The sequence below is a fragment of the Xiphophorus hellerii genome, chromosome 5, assembly GCF_003331165.1.
Source record: "Xiphophorus hellerii strain 12219 chromosome 5, Xiphophorus_hellerii-4.1, whole genome shotgun sequence".
NCBI lineage: Eukaryota > Metazoa > Chordata > Actinopteri > Cyprinodontiformes > Poeciliidae > Xiphophorus > Xiphophorus hellerii.
The window spans coordinates 17,218,297-17,238,346 of NC_045676.1; the positions used below are offsets into that span (position 1 = coordinate 17,218,297).

Sequence of the window (20,050 nt, forward strand, 5' to 3'; positions counted from 1 at the left end):
ATTTTAAGTTGGTGCCTCTTTCAAGTAAATCAGTTTGAAATCTCCACAAGTTCCTGTTAGAGAACTGCTGCAAAGGGTGGCATGTTGGGGACACCAGGTCTCCATAGCAACAGTTTGGTAAATCTTTTAAACTAGTCTGTTTCTGTCCTACCAGCGGTCTTTAACTAACTCTACTGGATGCCTACATATTATATTATCCAGACTTTTTTTTATAGTGAGAGTCTTTGACTCTCACTATGAAAATATTAAAGATTACAAATATTCAGTGGACGTTTCTATTGAGTGTAAAGATGGATGAACACAAGAATCAAAGGAAAGAAGGATGAATGGACACCACAAAGTTCATAAAGAAGTACATTTTGTAAATACAAATATTCATCCATTTTCATTGTTTCCAGACTAAACCAGACCTTGAAAATAATCAAATTCCAATTATTGAGTGGTATAGTTTGTGTCACTGTTGCCTGCAGCAAGAAGGTCCAGGGTTTGAATCTCTATGGTCTTTCTGAAAGGAGATTGACTGTTTTCCCTCAGCATGTGTGGGTTCTCTCTGGGTACTCTGACTTCTTCCCAATCCAAAAACACGGCTGTTAGATTAATTGGTCTCTAAATTACCCTTAGCAACTTGTCTAGGATGTTCCTCCTTCGAAGACTGCAAGATATAGGCACCAGAAAAGCATGGCATCAGAAACTATGTGAAATACCAGGTGATTTTATATGAAAAGCTAAAAGTAGGTCACCACTGGGTCTATCAGCAGGATATTGATCCAGTGCATGTGGCATATTATGACAAATTGTCCACCAGACTAAAAATTAGCCAAATAAATTATTTTTTTTTTGGTCAAATACCTTGAGATATTTGTTGTGAATTGGCACAATATAAATTGAATTGAATCAGACCACAAACGTGTTAAAAATCTGCTGGTGAGCTGAAGAACCCAGGACTCTGGATAAACTGTTCAAATACTGTATAATTTATGTGTGTGTGTGCTTCAATCTTGTGACATATTATAGAAGAATAAGTGGCGTCTTTTTGACCAAAAACGGGTTGAATATTGTATGCTAATATTGCAATAATGTTTAACTTGGGATTTTTCCTCCCAAGTTACAAACATGCCTAAACGCTGGATTTTTTTTTTTTTTTTAAACATACCCAAGCAAGATAATTCACCTGAAATGTTGGGAAGGGATTTGGAAGCAGATGGTACCAAAACATCCTCAGGACATGTTGGTACTTGAACGTTGCTGAACAGGTAGAACGAACATATCACTGTAGAAATTACTACCTTTGAGGCAAACCGTGTTTTGTCATTTGTTAGAGCTCTGAATAAAAGACTCCAATCAACTGAGGTCCAACTCAATAATGCAGTTTGTACTGGTCCCTTATTCGGTCTACAAACTGGGAATGCTTCAGCGCCCTCTGGTGGAATTATTTTGTAATTATTACAAACGTCCCGCTTTATAGGGTCTACTGTAATGTTTTCAGGTAAAATCAAACAGTAAGAAGCAGCAGACCCTTAATTATTTATGCCCACGTTGTATTTTATACTCAACATCGTACAATGCCAAAGCAAAATAGAAATATTACTTACAAATGTATATCCAAAGGCACAGCTTCAAAATACATTTCGACATGCATTTCTGTCTCGTAAGGAAGTAAACATTCAAAGGATGACCCATCTGGCCCGTCTGTTAAACAGCAGTGCCGTCAAAGGGTGAATACTAAGAAGAAGCATCCAGTTAACAAAGCAAAAAATAAAAATAAAAAACATACAGTACAGAGGTCAAAGATCAGATTCTCCTCAACCTCCAGGAAGAGATCTGAACTGTAACATTATTTGAAGTATCTGAACCTGAGTTTCACCTCACGATGTGTCTGTTAGCACCCAAATACTCAGTCTGTAACACAGCAGTAATTAAACACGCCTTTTCTCCAATGCACACCACAGGCGGCTGCAGCACGAACATGTGAAATGCACTCAGAGGAGCAGGGAAAGGTGAGCATGCAGGGTTTTGGTCCATCGGTACAGCAGCCGACTAAAAACAGTAAGCGTTGAGGAAAAGAATCATCCTGAGAAACAATACTGCCCACATTTTTTTTTTACCTAAAAGATGTGCAAAACTGGGACTGTTTTAATTTATTTTTTTCTCATTTTGGCACATTTAAGTCTTGCGTGCGACACACCTCTTACTGTCAGCCATTTGTGCATGGCTTCAAGTCTCTGAATACAGATTTTATACAAAGGATCACTGAAGCAAAGCACAATAAAACATCGCAGGTAAAAAATACAATAAAAACCTAATATAAAAGTGGATATGGACATCCCGCCGGTCCACAGGAGGTGCAGTTTGCCTCATTGAACAGTAGATCTGCCAAAACATAAAGAGCCAAACGCTGTGGCGGGAGGTGAGCTGGACATCTGCAGTTCCATGCTGCGTCTCCCTTACTGGTTTGTGTCCTCCGAGTTTGGGCGACAGAAGAGTCGTGTAATACTTTGTGTCTGTATGGTTATTGCAGTTCATCTGGAGAGTTTGCTGATGACACGGATGAGGGCGGCGTTCTCGTCTTTAAGCCTCTGGTTGTCTGCTCTGAGGTCCTTCAGAACCTACACACACGGACAAACAACGCCGTCACAGAATCAGTTCATTTAAAGACATAACTAGAGGACTATGGTTGTGTTGTCCTCTCTTTGTGTGTAATTATTCAGTCATAATCCAGTCTTGTGGTTCAAATGCATTAGATTTAAAGAGATTTTCAATCAACCAAGCAGTTTGATTCTGATAGGAGACAGGGGTCTCAAAAAATATGAGAAAATAACAGAGAGCATCCATTTTGAATAAAATGATCCATTATATTAATTTTTTTTTAATGATTTATGCATTTTCAATAATTAATGGAAACATCTGTACTGGCATCAGAGTAATCACACCCTCCCTATTTGCTGACCATCTTTCTCTTCTTCTTAGTTTTTTGGTGATTTAGCTCCAAGTCTCTGAGGTGGAAAGACATATTTTCTAATCTTTATCTTTTTTGGTTTAAATAGTTTGTGAGCGACAAACGCCTACAGATTTTCTAACTTCTCCTCAACTCAACAGGCAACTAGCCGATGCTTAGAAATAATTATTCATAATTCTCATTAACACTGATTTAGGAATGGAGGAGGAAGATTTACACTAAACTGTAAGCCTTTTAGAAATATATGAGCTCTATTTAAAATTTGGGTTCCAGGAAACAAGAAGCTTTAAATAAACTCCAAACAGAACTGTGCTGATGACTGCAAAAAGCACGTAGTTTCTCAGCAGCTTGTTAAGAGACACATGTCCAAACATTAGTGGGCCTTTATGGATCATTTTGACCTGCTGTGGATTAGAAACAAAATCCACTTGTGTTACTGACGTGTAGTTTTTCTAAATAATCCAAGAAAAACTTGTACCTTCAGCTCATCCTCCAGTTCCCCTGCTTTCCTCTGGAGGGACAGCTTCTCCTGTGAACCAATCACAAAGATCAGGAAACAGACAAACTGCCACAGCACAAAAAAAAAAAAAAAAAAAGTTTCAGCTTCTGCAGTAAAACTGTGCAAGTTCAGACAACGACCGGTTCAACCCGTGGGCTTCATGCAACGCTGCAACTGCAGAGCGGTTAACTCATTCTCTGCAGTAGGCTTGTAATTTATTACACCTCCCAAAGCAACGACAGAGAGCAGCTTAAAGGCTAAAAGGACAGGAAATGGCAGCTTAGCTTTGTTTTAGGTGTTTAAAATAAACCTCTGAAGTTGACTTACAAATCTCTCCAGCTCTAGCAGGGCCGGTCTGTCAGTGTCGCTCTCCTGACTCTGCAACACAGAGACAGCGAGTTTCTCTCTCAAATATCACAGTTAGACATTTTACTAAAACTTCTAAGTACGCAAACAGTGATGGTTGTTTTTACGTTCCTGTTGACTAAATAACAAAATGCTTTCTCCGTAGTTCAGACTTTCTGTTCAGGCTTGTATGAAATGAAAATATTTATTTTCCTGATATTTCATGACACAAACACAAACCCAGATAAAAGGTCAGAGGAAGCAGCAAACCTGCCAAACCTGTCGGAGTCTCTCCAGCTCCACTTTGTTCTGGCTCAGCTGCTGCTCCATCTCCTGCAGCTTCTCCTTCAGAGTCATGTTGTCCTGCAGTACCTTGATGTACAACTGAGAGGAAACACCAAATAACCAGAAAAAAAAGAAACTCATCAGTCTGTATGGTAATTAGTTTTGTCAGTTGCAGACATTCCTGTCCCAGACGTGTCTGACTGATTTTAACTCTCAGACCGAGAACAGAAAAACGTTTCACCCCTACCGTTTTGTAGTCTGAAGACAAGTCTCTCCCTCTGTAAAATGAAATATACAAGAAACTGTTTAACATCCTCCCTGATAACATGTCTCCACTCCAGTCATTAGTAAACCCTGGATTTTCTTGAAGGTTTTGCCTACAGTGAGACTTTCCTGTCATCTTTGGAAAGGATCTGATCAAAGCTTTTCAGGCTGGAGATCTTTTTGCACTTTTGGATGCCTTCTCATTCATTCATATTCAGTACCAAACAGCCTTCTGAATTATACAGTGACCAAGTTTTTTGTTGGGATTAATGAAACTGCTCTGCAGTGGTTTATATCTTTAAAAGACCTTTACCTCTAGAAAAGCTCAGCATCATCTAACATTTGTTAGATATTGCTCTCTTTTTTACAATACACTGCATGTCTGTGTGTGATTATTTGGAAATAGAACTTCTTTCAAACCAAAAGATTCACATTTAAAAAATGTCAAATTAAATTAATTTATTAATGCCATACTCCCATGTGTCAGAATCAATCAAAAGGCTGAAAACATGAAATAAAACACTAAAGTCTTGACTCACTCAGTGCTGTTGCTGTTTGCATCTTCCAGCTGGGCTTCGCCATCGTCATTCTGGAAAACATAAAGTTTAGAGTGTAAACATGACACTCCATCTCTGACATGAACTCAGCACGCAGTCACACGCTTTATGTTGCTTATTTAGTTCTTGGAGGTTTTACAAGGATGAAACACACAAGCTATATGGCATCATTACAAAAACATTGTGTTTGTAAAATACATTTACCTGCCAGTGACTATTTTCACACCACTTCTGGAATATGCAGGCTCATGTGATGTACAAACAGGAGCAGGTATACCACTGACTCGGATCTGAGACACTCAGCACTGAGGCTGACTGACTGATGTGGGCCGTGATATTTGGCTGATGTGGAAATCTAAACTTTGGGGAAATTAACCGTTTCGTCATGATGAGTTTCTTCCTCCACCTAAAACTGAAACAAGCAGCAGCTTCGCAGCCTGTCTTTACCTGTAAAGATCTGGTCGAGGAAATATTCAGTCATGTTTGCATTCCTGTTCTGCTCACACACACCCTCTGAAGCAGAGAGATTACCTGGCAAAATGATCATGAGAACGCCATCTGCTCTGTTAAAGCGTGACTGGAGGCTTGCTAATTCACTTTTGTTTGTATAATTTAATTTCTGTGTAAGTTCAGCTTGTTCTGTGAAAGCCAAGGTGTTTTTTTTTTAAAGAACGGACGCTCAGGTGGAAAAATGTATCCACAAAACAACTATCAATGTTTTGTCTGTTTTCTTTTAGGTGATTCTGTCTTTTAAATATAACATCCTGTTGCCTGACTGTAGGGGATGACAACACTTGCTCAGAAACACAAAGTCTCGTAACTTACACTGAGGCAACTTCCTGTTTTCACTAAACGGTTCACATCACATGTTCAGTTGCATCATGTAATAGAGGAACTGGTTCACTCTCCTGCAGCCTGCAGTTCAGCTTTGAAAGCTTCTCACCTCTGACCCCAGCTGGACGATGCCGGTGGAGCGTCTCTCCCTCCGGCCTCTCCTCCGGTCCTTCACTCCCAAATGCTTGTCGCCCTCCGACTCCGCCTGCTTCGGCGTCTCATTCTCTAAAACAAACAGATGTGGACAGAAAACAATGATGAGCTACGAAAGCATATGAAGGAACCAGGAAAGCCTCGAAGGCTGCTTAATAAAATAGTATTAAACGGTTAAAAGTGAAGTGAAGAAGGGTAAAGATAAAAGGAGCTCTGAGGTAAAGGAAGCGGTCAGCTTATGGCTCAGATAACCGCCAATGAAAGATGTGATGGTCTCAATATTTCTCCAGGGTTTTTAAGGCTGGCTTTATTCGGTTTTGGTTGATTTTTACTTCTTATTATCAAACCCACTTCTTATAAATAACCATTTACTTAAAAAAAATTTAAAGAAGTGAAAAACTGGACATGAGTTTGCACTTTGATCATAGTTCTGAAGGGGAAGAGATCAGTTCCCCTGCACACAAAACCAACATAAACAAGGGTGGAGCTTTCGAAGTGGTGATGAAATCATGATGGCAAGAAAAGAAGGCCTGTAAAAAGCACGAGAACAAGGCAGCTGCCCTGAGGCACGCCAAGCAGCTCACACCACCAGCCGTGGCCCTCGGGGTACGTGAGAAAACCTCACTTCCTTGTAAAAAGCCTCCTTGAGAGCACTCCACCTATAGCGTGCTTCATACGTCTCGCTTCTCGGTGATAGATGGGAACTTACAGTAAACAGAAGTTCGACAGCTCAACCAGAAACAAAGTCAGACTGAAAGCAGTTTGACTTTTAACTCTTGGTTGGTGGAAAAACACCAGAAAACTGATTGGTTTTGCAAAACATTCAGCAGTTTTGAAAGTTTAGTTCTCATTTTCAGTTCATGTATCTGACAACAATGTTGACTGAAAGGTGACTTTATTGCCACATGAAGGTGGTTTCTAACTGAAGGCTGGATGACGGCTTAGAAAATGAGCAAAAAACAAGGTATAATAATGTGAAATTATATCAACTTATTGTGATGCAGTCTTACATATCGCTGTTTAACTACAAAAGGTGAGCCAGCAGCCTTCACCTCAAAAAATGTTTTTTATTTTCTTGATTTTATTATTCACATAGCAAATATTTAATGGATAAAGAATAACTTATTCACAATCCTCACTGTGAAGAATGGTTGTGGCATAATTTAGTTTTCTTCTGCAGGGACAGTGAAGCTGGTCAGAGATGCATCTTCTCTTATTATGAATGTCTAATGGCCACTCACAGCAACAAGAAATATTTTAAAATGCTCGTCTTAAATTATAGCTCTTAAATTGAAATCAAAATAAGTTAAATCTGTAAAAATTCATGAGGAAATTCTGATCAGTGCATTTTAATTTATTTTAATTTGCTTTTTTCAAGTGATAATCCCTTGTAATCTAAACATCTGGTAGCCGCTGAAATTTAGAAAAGTGCAACTTATTAAACAAAACTAAATAAAACTGATCTTGAAGGGCCTCCAATGGGCGGTTAAAAAAAATTAACAACCAGGAGAAATATCTACCAGATCCATGAACCTGTTGTAAATAATTTGAGGCTGTTCTCCGTTTTTTCTTGCTGAGGCATTTTTAAGTTGGACAGATGGTGACTCCAGACGCAGAGAGTAAATAACCACGCCGACCCAGTTCTTTGATCTTCTGTCCCGTTGTTTTCTTTTCCATTGACGGCTTCAGCGTCGTCTTTACCACCTAGACGCTCAAACTGGGGCTGGAAAAGTTTCACTTGTCTTGATTTCAGGTCTAGACAGCCTAACATCATTACCAGAGTGTTTGTGACACAAATACCAGAAGCCAACAGAGGGAGTAACCTGCTGATATTTAACACATAAATCACCTTTTATTAAATATAATATCTGTATATAGCTAAAGAAAATGTTATTTTAGTACAAAGCCATTAAAATCTGGTTACTTAGAGTTCCCTTATGCCATGTATAAATATTAAAAAGCTTAATTTTAACAGACTATTAATCTTTCTGTGCTGCAATTTCTTAACATTTTGACTCTTATCACTAATAAATGAAACACTGTATGTAATTGAAAGCTTCATCTTTTTTTTTATTTTTTTTAATAAGAACTCTTTAGTAAATTCTTCCACTCACCCCGTTCAGTAGGCGTGACGGTGATGATGGGGCTCACTGACTGGACATTTCGAGGCGGAGGATCAGCAGCTTTACCCACGCTCTTCTCTGCCTCTTTCAGCTCAGTCAAGGTCACACCCTGTCACAGAGAAAGGAAAAACAACCTTCAGTGGGTTTTTGGCCGCACCCAGAAATGAGGGTCTCCTACTTTGTCACTTAAGAGCATTTATCAAATGTTATGCCTGTTGGAAAATCTGATATAGATATGCAAAAACTTGAAATGAATTGAACCTTCATTGCTGCTGCAATGAAAGTTCTTCCATGGAAACATTAACAAGATTAACATTAGCAGGGTTAATCTTCCATGGACATATTTAGAAAACATTTACACAGAAAAAGCACCTGATGCCCACTGTTGCGTAGGGAGGAGGGTCAGTAATGCTGTGGGACATTTTCTACTCCAGAGTCTTTAGAACCTTGTAAGATGGGGAACATTTTAAGAAAAATAAAATCTAGTGGGACAGTAAACTTAAAAGTGGGCCATCATTGTGGCTAAAATAGACAATATTTAGTTGATTTTGATAATAATAGTTAGAAAGGCCATTTAATGAGCCAAATGAGAGTAATTTAATACAGTTGAGGGTCTGAGATGACCAGTTACTAATGCTGAAGAAGAATTGGTGCCGTTTCAGACAAAATACTTTTATTATTTGCTGCAGAAGATTCTTTTAAATAAACACGGGTGTTTCCTATAAACAGATACAGGAAAGGGAAGTAAGTTTAGTAGTATAAAATGTCACAAAGGGAAGTCCTGAGATAGAAGTAGATCCTGAAATAGAAAGTAGAGCAAAAAAAAAAAGTTTGTAAAACCAACAGGTAGAAGACACTGTAATTCTGTCTACATGTTTGATGATGATACATGTTTGATCATCTCCCAGGTTAATTGTTTTTTTTAGAAGGATTACTTTCAAATAATTTCAAGGCAAGAAAATGTATTTTAGAAATTGGTTATTTCTTTTTTCTGCTTAACAGCATGTTAGATGATTTTTTTCATAGTGAAAGGATGAACAGCATTTACATTTTACATGATGGGCATGTGGCAAAATGTCTTGTAGAAATGAACACAATATAATTTTTAATTTGTGGTATATATGTTTCAGGTAACCCATGATTATTGCTTAAATGAATTGATAGTGAAAGCCTTTTTTCATTTTCTTGTAAATTTTTAGTTATGGTTATCTTTAGTTATTTTTTATGGCACTAAAGTGGTTTGAATTAATAGGCTATTAGATATTATTTAATTCAAGACTATATTCTTGTTATTTAAATTATGCAAACATGGACTGCTGTTTCTGTAATTTGACTGGTGGTATCTGGATAAAACAACTGTGGGCAGGCAAATACATTATAAATCATAAGATAGGTCTGCGATTTAAAAAAAAAAAAGCGTTTTAAAAATGTAAATAAAATGAGCATCACCTGAGTGAGGCGACGGGACTGTCGCATCAGCCGACACCGAGCTTTCCTCTGGGACTCGGACTCTTCGTCTCGATCTGCTGCCTGGAACCTGAACACAAAAATAATTACATTTGCAATTTGCATATGAACTGAATATTAATGTTTTGCGTAGAAAATGATCTTTAAGAGGACAGAAGTGTTAGTAAAGGCAAACACAGAGCTGAGTATGACTTACTGTTTGGGTTTCTTTTCTGCATTTGGAGCGTTGGGGCTCTCGGCGGCAGCTTCCCTGGTCTGAGGAGTGGGCTGGACCCTGGCAGTCCGGCTCGCCTTGTCCTGCTCCTTCTCCTTTTCCTCCTCCTTCTCCTTCTCCTTCTGCTCCTCCTTCTCCTTCTGCTCCTCCTTCTGCTCCTCTTCCTCGTTCTTCTCCTCAGTAGGCTGCAACACACAGGAGAGAAGAAATAAACCAACCAGTGAATGAACCTCCTAACTGAATCGTTAGGAATCTTTGTAGAAAAATATTAATCAAATAAAATCATTTTTATTTTTACCTTACAGAGGAAACTTAATATTAATAAATGTCATCTTTGTGATTAATGACTGCATGCTCAGCTCCAAAGAGTCATTAAAGATGTGTATCTGAGTTCTGCACAAATTCTACATTATGTTTTCTGCAATACCATATTTACAAGTATGAAATTATACAAACACAATTTATTTCTGTTTTGAAAATACATAATTGATCTCAGATGTGGCAGCAGCTTAAACATCCTACTGGGACCTGAAGCAATGACAGCACAGGAGGTTATATTTTCTTTTCAGAGCTCTACTTTTACAGACTCAAATTTTCTAAAATAGTTTCATAAAATGTATGTTAAAAACCAATCAGTGTATGTGAATAGCATATTCAGATTCATTTTCTAAGCTGGAGCTCTGACGCTGGGTTTTTACCTTCTCTGCAGGACTGATGGTAGATGTAGTCACACTCTCGGTGTCTGGACTGGACACAGCAGAGCTTTCTGCAGAGAAACATCAGAATTATGGATCAGATCTGTATAATGCAGCTGCAGCACTCTGGGTCGAGCTGAGTTACCTGTGCTGCTCTCTTTCTCCTCGCTCATATCCACGCCTCCCGAAACGCCCCGTTCTTTAGACAGATCCTGCACGTTTATCTTGTCTTTGCTGCTCATCCTGCACACAGATGTCCTGAAAGGCAGAGGGTAAGCGTTAGGAAGCTCCGTCTGACATTACTCTTCAAATGTTTAATGAAGCAAAATATCTTGATTGTTGGGCATGCTACAATGAGTCTTATAGCACTATGTTCAAAGATAAGAGCATAAAAGCGTGTCAAGAGGAAATAATGATTATAAAGAAGTAAAACATGAAATGAACCTCCGTCGCTTGCTTTGTGCATTTGCAGCATTGGGGCCTGGTTGGTTCTGCCTCTCTGATATCGACCGCTCATTACGCCACTGAAAGAGGGGAAAAAAAGGCCCCATTTAAACTCAGAAGAAACATTTATTACATTAAGTTAAAGTGAAATCTTTCTCACGTTGGCTTGTTTCTGTAAAAGCTCCTCCAACAGCTCTGCAACACTTTCATCAGCTACATCGAACGGCGTCTGACCCTGCAGAATTCAGCCAATCAGACATTAAGGGGAGGTGAAACAGACGGAGGTCAGAGGCGAGACGCTTAACAAGCGTGTGCTGCTCACCCCGTTGCTGCGAGCCTCCATGTTGCACAGCTGCTCGGCCAGAACGCGACACGCCTCCTCTTGACCCCAGTGGGCTGCGGCGTGAAGAGGCGTCCAGCCGTCAAAGTCTGTGGCCGACACGTCCAGTCCGCACTGACACAGCATCCTGCAGGAGCAAAACGGACAACAGAGCTGGAGACAACAGAGTCTGAGATTTCATTCAACTATTTTTCTACATCTGAATTAGTGCAAAAGAGAGAGAGAGAGCAAGAGAAAGGAAATCATTTGCATTTCCAGACTTTTTTCTTTCCCATTGTCTGAAAGTTGCATCCTTCCTTACTCATATTCTTTGAGTTCTTCCTTTTTCCTTCTGTCCTTGAATCTTTTTCTTTCCTTTTAGTGTCATGTCCTCCCTCCTGGGGTTGTTCTTGTCTTCTTGTTCCATGTTCCTCCTTTCATTTTTGAATCTTTCCTTCTTCAATATTTCTTTTTTATTAAGCTTCCTTCCTTTATATGTTGTGTACTATTCTGTACTTGTTTATGTCCTTTCACATCTATCCTTCCCTGCATCCTTTCTTCATGCTGTTCTTTATTTCTTCATGTCATCCATTTTTATGTTCTTCCACTGTTACGTTTTGATGTAGTGTCCCTCTTTTTTATTACTTTGTCTCTGTCCTTCCGTCTTCTCTTCTTCTTCCCTCTTTCTTGTCTCCTTCCTTCACTCCACTGTATTTCAGTTTATGGTAGTTGCAGGTTCTGTGTATGAAGTCCACTTAATATATAATTTTCTGCCATGAATTTGTTGAAAATCTTTGTTCTTTGATTTGCTTTAAAAATAGTTTAACTAAGAGGTAAACTATTGCATTTAGTTTTCCAATAAATTAGTTACTACATTACTTGAGAGCCTCCATGTATCCTTTAGCTGCAGCGACATGCAGCGGCGTGGCGCCGGTCCTTGGGTGTCGGAGATCAGCCGGCGGACCGTCGTTCAGCCACATCATGGCGTCTGACATCATCTGCTCCTCCTCCTTACGCTTAGCTGCCTCCACATCCACACCTGCACACCAGGAATTAATATGAAATGACTGAAAAAAGAAAAGACCCTAAAGAGTTTTGTTAGACTGAGGAATGGTGGTTTGCATCCTGGTAAATTGAGCTCAACTGATCGATGTTTTCATTTAACCTCTTATTGGTGTATTGATGTGATGGTCTAAGAGTTTAAACGCGGAGAGAGAAACAATGTAGATCTAAACACACATTCTCTTCTGAGAAAACAAATAAAACTATTCACAGCATAGAGGAGAGCACAATGCAGTCTGAATCACTGGTGGCAGAATGACTAGCTGACATCAACGTGCCAGAGCAAATCGCCTCAGACAAAGACACCCACTATGCGATGGAGGACCAAGCTAGAGCACTGACTCACTCGGGGACGGCAAGACGGATCACAATTCATTTCTGTTCTGTACTTCCAATGATTTACATTTATCCAACAGAGAAAATCTTCAGCATTTTGAAGCAAATTTGATTAAACTGTTTTCAGAAAACATGTTGCTGTTAACATTATTTATTCAGCCCTGAGCTTTCAGCTGATCTTTTGATAGTTGTATTGAATACATTGTATGAAAATCAACTAAATAATGATTATTGGTTTTATTAAAAAGCCCAATTTAAGTTTTAATTCAAATGTTAAGAGGTTTCTGTAAATAACTGACAGAATAAAAACAAATAGACCACAGTAATAAAACCTAATGAAGAAATGACAAGCAAGTTTACATGAATTACATACATAACTATGTTTTAGGCCCATTTTTTATCTTCATTGAGACAATCTAGCCAAATTCATCTATTACATGCAAAGAATGTGATGTATGAGGGATGCAAAGAAAACCCATTCAACAGCCTGAATCACTCATTCTACAGGACTGATAACGAAAAAGTAAAACATTAAAACATTCTGAAATCTAATGATGTGCCGTTTTAAATGTGGAATTATGTTCAGTCATAACTAATAAAATGTATATTGATCAATATTAGAGAACAATAATAGAAAATATTATTACTGTCATTTTAAAATACACATTAATATAATAAACAAATAATGACAATGGATTCAAACACGAGAAAAGTGTAAAGATACTCTAGCTATTATGTCAGGAGCTAAAATATTTCAACACTTTACCTTTCATGTAAAGTCTTTAGGACAAGTAAATCATGTTCGGTTGTATAAAAAGGACTTTTAGATATACATCATTACTAACGCACAAAAATTAAATCTAAACATAATATGTTATGTCGCATAAATGCAATATACCCAACACTTCTTTAGGCCAGAATTAGACTTTTTTAAGCAAAGACCAAATTGTTTAACTACAGATGTTCAATAGTCAAATACAGAAATCAGTTTCTTTTAGTTCCACATGTAAACACATCTAACGTAGTTCATTCAGTTGCAATCATATTGCAAAATTGTTGAGTGAAAAAGGCCCTGCTTGTCTTAATATGCATTATTTTCTTTTCCATTCCAAATATCCCAGACATGACTGAAGTAAAATGCATCAAATGCTTTATATTTGCAAATACTTTAATAAAATATAGCGATGTGTAGGCAAAGAGCTCACCTTGTTTTTGTGTGTAATTATGGAGAAGGGATTCGGTCGTCTCCTCCAGAGCAATGTCCAGAGGAACGTCCCCATCACAGTTCACAGCAGTAAGAGACGCACCTTTCTGAAGAAGGAACCTAAGAAAAAGAAAAATAATGCCTGAATGTGTACAACAAAATGCCTTTAGAAGAATTCCTAACTCTGTAGTTTACGTTATCCGCGTTTTTGGTGCAAATAACATGGTTTTCCACTGGGATAATGGAACCAGTTTTATGACACAACCATCACATTAGCTCTCAAAAATGAGAGTAAACAGACTCTCACTTTGGAGAAAAAAAAAAGGAGATCCATTTTTAAATCTCTCAAGCTGGATGCGTTTGAGTGCTGGACCACTCACGCTTTAGCTGAAGTGTTATCTCGGCACAGATGACAACAATGTCAGCATTGTGGAGAGCAGAAATGCTCTGGCACCCACGGTGTTCTCTGACATTCAATACAGTGGCAAAGAGCAATGTGCTGCACTGATTTAACCATTTAAAGGAAACTCCTACACACTCTGCTATGTCAGGGTAGCCGCAGGAGGACGCAACATGCAGAGGGGTCCATCCCTCGTTGTCAACCTGGTTCACGGCGGCGCCGTGCTCCAGCAGGAAGGTCACGATCTCTATGCTGCCATCTATGCAGGCCTGCACACATTTAACCAAAGCAAATTAATTAACATACCAATAATGAAAGAATAAAATAAAAAAAAGAACAATATTCCATCTGTAGTCACAATCAGCTTATTTATTCAAATATGTTTTATGCAAAACTTCAATGTATTTTAGTAGGATTTCGTGTAGCAGAGGACAAAAAATGTTTAAAGAAAGACACTGAGGGGAAACTTGGTAGAAGGTGCTCTGGTAAGCTGATATGCAAAATACGATGTGCAATGAAAAACTAAAAATACCTACAACCCCCAATATGGCACATGGCAGGGGCAGCATGAGGATGTGGGTATGGTTTTCTTTAGCAAAATTGTGGTTGATGGAAGACCTGCACAATTTAACGCAAATTTATGGTCATCACAATATCACTGTGTGCAATATCCCCATTGCAAAGGACTACTTGGAGTGCAATAATAGTTAACTAATATATTTTACATTTTATAAATTTGCATTTTTCATGCAGATGTAATATTTGTACAGTTGGACAGAGTCTCACGGCAGCCGAGACACACACTGGACATTGATTACGTTTCTCTAAATGTTAACAGTCACAGAGTGATGGAAGCACAAATTTGAAAAAGAGGAAAGTAGAAAACAGGAACACATCACCACTGATATCATCCTCTCATGTTTTTCTATTTTAGAGTTGATGGGCAAATGAACAAAGCTGCGTAAAGTTCAACACCCAAAGAAAACCATTTGGAAGCAGCAAGTGGGGTAAAAGTTCACATTCTAGGAGGGCAATGATGCTAAATTTACAGTCAGGTTGTGATAAAGCCATATTTATGTTAGAGTGGTCTAGTTAAAGTCCAGACACACTTATGTGTGTTTACATGGATATACCCCATATATAACAACATTCTCAATAAGTTTTCAATAATCTGTGTTGCCGAGGAAAGAATCACGCCACCCTACAAAGAAGCAGAAAACACACTCACTGAAGAGACACACTGTGTAAAACGCCTTTTGCAATGTAGTCCTGCAATTACTTGAGCAATACCTTTACACCATGTTTCACTAAGACTTCAAGAAATTTAAGAGAATTGCAAAACCAGAAGAACCTTGAATGTAAACGACGGCACGGTGAAGCTGCATTACCTGGTGCAGTGCAGTGATGCCATCAGAATTGGAGCAGTTGATGATGTCTGGCAGACTTTCTCCGTCTTTCCGTTCTGCTTTGGACTGTTCAGTCTCCTCCAGCATCGCCTTGGCCTCCTCTGTGTCGCCGCTGGCACAAGCAGCGAGGAACTCAGCGGCGCGGTCAAACTTCACCCTCTTCCTAAAAACAGACAAAAGGGACGATTGCCACTAACTCTGCAGAATATGTCCATCTTTGTTTCTTTAGGACACCCAATACTAGAAAAGTCAGCTTTTGAAATGATTTATGATAAAAGTAGGGACCACTTATGGTTTATATGCCAAACCATAAATACACACAATAAGCTGAAGATTTAAGCTCTCAATTAGATTTTATTTCATGTGTCCTCAAAGATTAAGAAAGGTTTTGGTGATTTTTATGATTCAATAAAACCATTCATGCTGACAAAACAAGAATTTCTTTCACAAGTTTAAATTTATAAAGTATTTTCTCAAATGCAAACATGACTCAAACATATAAGCTTGATAAATTAATATGAACTTCATTATTTTTGTTTCAATTTATAATATTTTTCTGGAAAGCAATATAAGAAGTCATAATCCATTTTATTTATGATTTTGGCTGTGTGTGGTTTTTATTTCGGTTTTATTTATAATTTTTTGTTGTGTTTTATTTTGAATATTTACATAAAACGTCTTCCAGTTTGTTAAGAGTTCTGTAAAGTAAAGTTTATTCAACAAAAAGCTGGTTTGATGTGTGCTTGGTGTCACTGCCCTACTGGACAAATGGAAATAAAAATCACATGCAACAGAACCTATAAATGAATTGTATTATGAAATATCTGTAAATAAAACGTCCCTTAAAAAATATTAATAATTGAAATGGTCATTTTGACATTGAACTGATTAATTGCTAATTCAAAAAAGCTCAATTGTTGTCCCATCTGATCTAAAATTGTTCAGTGAATCAATGAGAGAGGGTAACACTAAGTATATGTAATGCTAGTAGATCACTTTAAATAAAATCGACCAATTCTGAGAGATCAAATTCGCAGCCAGAATTATGGTCAAAAGCTTGTTGGTGACTGAAACCACATGTTAGAAGTGCAGCGTACAAAAGATCAAAATTAAATTTAGTGTATAAACATATTTCTGTATGAGTAATAACAAATTCAAAATTGCAAATTGACTTCTTCCATTCTACAGATTCTTTACCCAATAAAGTGAACTACCTATAAAATTGTTATGAATTAATGTGTTTTGACCACTAGCAGACAACACATTTTCTATCCAGTTAATGTTAACTGGACACCTCTCGCCCAGTTAACGTGGGCGAGAGGCGGGGTACACCCTGGACAGGTCGCCAGTCTGTCATGCACACACACACATTCACACTTAGGGAGAATTTAGAGAAACCAATTAACTTAACAGTCATGTCTTTGGACAGTGGGAGGAAGCTGGAGTACCCGGAGTAAACCCACGCATGCGCAAGGAGACTCCATGCAAACTCCGTGCAGAAAGACCGGGAATCGAACCCAAGACCTTCTTGCTGCAAGGCAACAGTGCTACCAACTGTGCCACTGTGCAGCCCCATCAGACACCAAATGAACATTTTGTTCTAGAAGTTGATGTGCTTTAACTGAGGTAAGAAATAGTCCAAAGCCAAACTGGAAAGGCAAAATGGCGGTGTCACAGCGTTTCCCCAGATGAAATCCAGACTCTATATGTCATAAGTTCATAAGTAGTACATAAACTTGAATCCCAGCAATGCTGGAAAAAAAATATGAAGGCAAGAGGACAGCAAATAGCTTTCAGCAAAAATACTTCCTGTACAAATCTCCCTGAAATATTGAAGGACAAACATTTTTTCTGGTAGGTTATCTGCACTTACTGATGTAATGACGGAGCACGAAACCAGGATGTCAAACGAGATGGAATTTCTGATATATGGATGGTAAATAGCCTCTCAGCATAGAACTAAGGTTAGCAAACAAAACACACACAACACTGCTCTGACCGATCAGCTCAACCACACACGATCACGCCGAGATGTTCTTTAAATCACAAAAAAGTCAAAGCAAAATGGTCGACCACAAAAACAGTCCAAGAAAATAGAGACCAAAGTGTTTCTGTAGCTGATTTGAGGTCTAAAACGAACCTTACTGAGTAAGAGATAAATGATGCATCATCCTTCAGTTGATCCAGGCTGCTAAAATACTATGAAATGACAGACAACCAGTATTCACATTGTTGTTCTGCTTGTTGTTCTTCATTAATTAAACTGGTCATTTTAACAAAGGTTTTTAAAAAGACAGAAAGAAATTTTAAACTGGAGCAATTTACAGATGTTATAAACAGGCTGATACCAGTTTGCAGATTACCACAATCCAAACAGGAGACATCAAAAGCACATGTCTTCAGATTAGATGAGACCAACATTGAACCGGTTAACATAGAAATGAAACACTTTGTAGCAGACAACCAATACTGAACTTAACCCACAAAACACCATCCAACAATGAAACATGGTGGTGGCAGCATCATGCAGAGGGGATGCTTTTCTTAAGCAGGGACAGGGAAAGCTGGTTAGGGGACATTACTAGGAGAAATATGGTGCAGACAAAACAGCAAAACTAGTTTTCTGAGGATTTGTAGAACACCTTATTTGTAGAGATTGGCCAATCAGGTGTTCAGACATTGGGATAGCAAGATTTTTCTTGATCAGGTCTTACCTGAATAACAAATACAGGGTTTCCCCAAGTTTATTATAAACCTGGGAGGGCACCAGTCTTAGCATTGCATATTTATTTGAGTTTTTTTTTTATGTTTGCATTTTTTAAAGACTAGTTGGTGTTCAGACATTAATCTTCCAATAACACATAATTATCAAGTGATATTTTCAAATTTCCTGAAACTTAAAACATTTTTTAACTCAAAAACACGGTGGGCTGCTGGATGAATGACTGCCGAGCGCCCCAGCCACCGGGCTTAGCAAGTTTTCTAGGGAAAACCTTGAAATATTAAAAGTTTTTTTTTTCAGTCATCAAACATGTCAAAACTAAGAACATCTATTTCTAGTCTATAACCCGGCAGCATTTACTGCTGGGTGGCATGGCAGTAAATGCCATGCCACCCAGCAAATTGCTTGGATCTTTAAATAACCACCAATAATTAGGGATATATGATCTAATGACAACTTGTTGTAGTAATTGCTTTATTTTCTTGGACTGAATGGTGCTACCTCAAGCGCATTTCTGCTGCTATGTGTTGCAGCAAAACAATGAATTAGCTAAAATGTGAATTGAAAGGTGAAAATCTGAGGTTCTTATGACACCGGTCCAAACCAAAACAACTCTGATCAATCCTCTTCTGACAGATACTGCTTATCAGAGTCATATGACCACATTTGCTTCCAGTGAAATATGAGTTGATTGGGGAATATTATTTTACATCTTTAGTTGTAAGTGGGTACAAAATGTCCCCAGAGCAGGTTGGGATTTGGGTATGAAAAGAGCAACATTACTATTACCGGTTTGGTTCCAAGGAAGCAAAATATACAGAAAGATATCAAGCATCAAATTATTAGAAAGGACAGCTACTGTAGGTTCAGATCTTAAAAAATCTGGGAAACAAGGAATGCGGTGGATCCCCCAAACCATTGAATCAACCCCTCCTTAACTGTGGTGAATGCGAGTGTTAATGACAGACTGGCTAAAGACAAGCATGGCGAAACTAAAGTACTCCCCAAAAGATCAATAACAAACATGTTGAGCAGATAAAATGAGACCTGGCTCAGCACAGCGCAGCAGACAACAAAACCTGCTTTACACTGATTAGATAACTCCTGATACTATAATAGGCTGACTTTTTCCTTTTTGCTGATGTCCAACAGTTTGACTGAGCTGTGTCCTCACCGTCCACTCGGGATGGGGCTGCTTTCATCCCTGCCCGCTGACTCTGGCTGCTGATCCCCCGGCGGGTCGCCGCTCAGCTCGGCCTCGGCCTCCCCTTCTCCCTCCCCGGCATCGCCCCGCCACCTCCGCCGGGGAACGTCCGACGCTCTGTCGGTGCTGGAGCCGGCCCAGCGCTTCAGCTGCTCCCGCCGCTTGGTCTTCGCCGTGTCCCCCATTAAATTAACCGCGGAGGACGGTGTTTTTATAAATAAAACCTGTGCTGGCGGGGCCAGACACACCCTCCATGTGTATACTTTCGCTTCCTGGTTCTAGCTCCTGATCTCTGAAGGCGGTGGAAGTCCGGCTCGTGCTCGAGAGCGTCGAGAACGCGCCGTCAAGATACGGCCTTCGTGACGTGACGTCATCGACGATGTTTCGACAGGGGAAGCTTGCCCCCGCGCATCGTGCACGCACTGTACTTCCTGCCATTGTGCTCTTTGATGCTTGTAACCTATACATCCTCCAAATCTACATAGTAAACACAGAGTTCACCGATGTTTCTGTGCTAAGATGTTAAAAGCGACACTTGATGAGGCGCATTGTAACAATACT

At 39.0% G+C, this 20,050-nt stretch overlaps 1 protein-coding gene across 3 annotated transcripts; it reads right to left on the bottom strand.

Moving 5' to 3' along the window:
• Positions 1-1,516: 1,516 nt before the first annotated feature.
• Positions 1,517-19,814, bottom strand: ppp1r12c (protein phosphatase 1, regulatory subunit 12C). Of its 3 annotated transcripts, XM_032563783.1 has the most exons (21): positions 19,460-19,814; positions 15,546-15,726; positions 14,296-14,426; positions 13,759-13,877; positions 12,035-12,194; positions 11,159-11,303; positions 10,997-11,071; positions 10,837-10,916; positions 10,538-10,650; positions 10,396-10,463; positions 9,825-9,882; positions 9,680-9,788; positions 9,466-9,553; positions 8,008-8,125; positions 5,850-5,965; positions 4,889-4,938; positions 4,333-4,363; positions 4,071-4,184; positions 3,783-3,833; positions 3,435-3,485; positions 1,517-2,606 (listed from the first exon to the last, which is right to left on the bottom strand). In XM_032563783.1, the coding sequence occupies exons 1-21, from the start codon at positions 19,672-19,674 to the stop codon at positions 2,520-2,522; spliced, it is 2,160 nt and encodes a 719-aa protein (XP_032419674.1). In that variant the 5' UTR covers positions 19,675-19,814; the 3' UTR covers positions 1,517-2,519. The 3 variants fall into 3 exon arrangements, with proteins under 3 accessions (XP_032419674.1, XP_032419673.1, XP_032419672.1); XM_032563782.1 differs by having other exon boundaries at positions 4,080-4,184; positions 9,680-9,882; XM_032563781.1 differs by having other exon boundaries at positions 9,680-9,882.
• Between the last annotated feature and the right edge of the window lie 236 nt (positions 19,815-20,050).

Excerpts from the sequence above, each read along its gene's own strand:
- ppp1r12c (XM_032563781.1), bottom strand. The coding sequence starts at position 19,674 with ATGGGGGACACGGCGAAGACCAAGCGGCGGGAGCAGCTGAAGCGCTGG. Across the intron at positions 8,126-9,465 it reads AGTCCCGTCGCCTCACTCAG|GGTGTGACCTTGACTGAGCT; the intron begins GTGATGCTCATT and ends TCTCTGTGACAG. Across the intron at positions 4,939-5,849 it reads TCGTCCAGCTGGGGTCAGAG|AATGACGATGGCGAAGCCCA; the intron begins GTGAGAAGCTTT and ends TATGTTTTCCAG.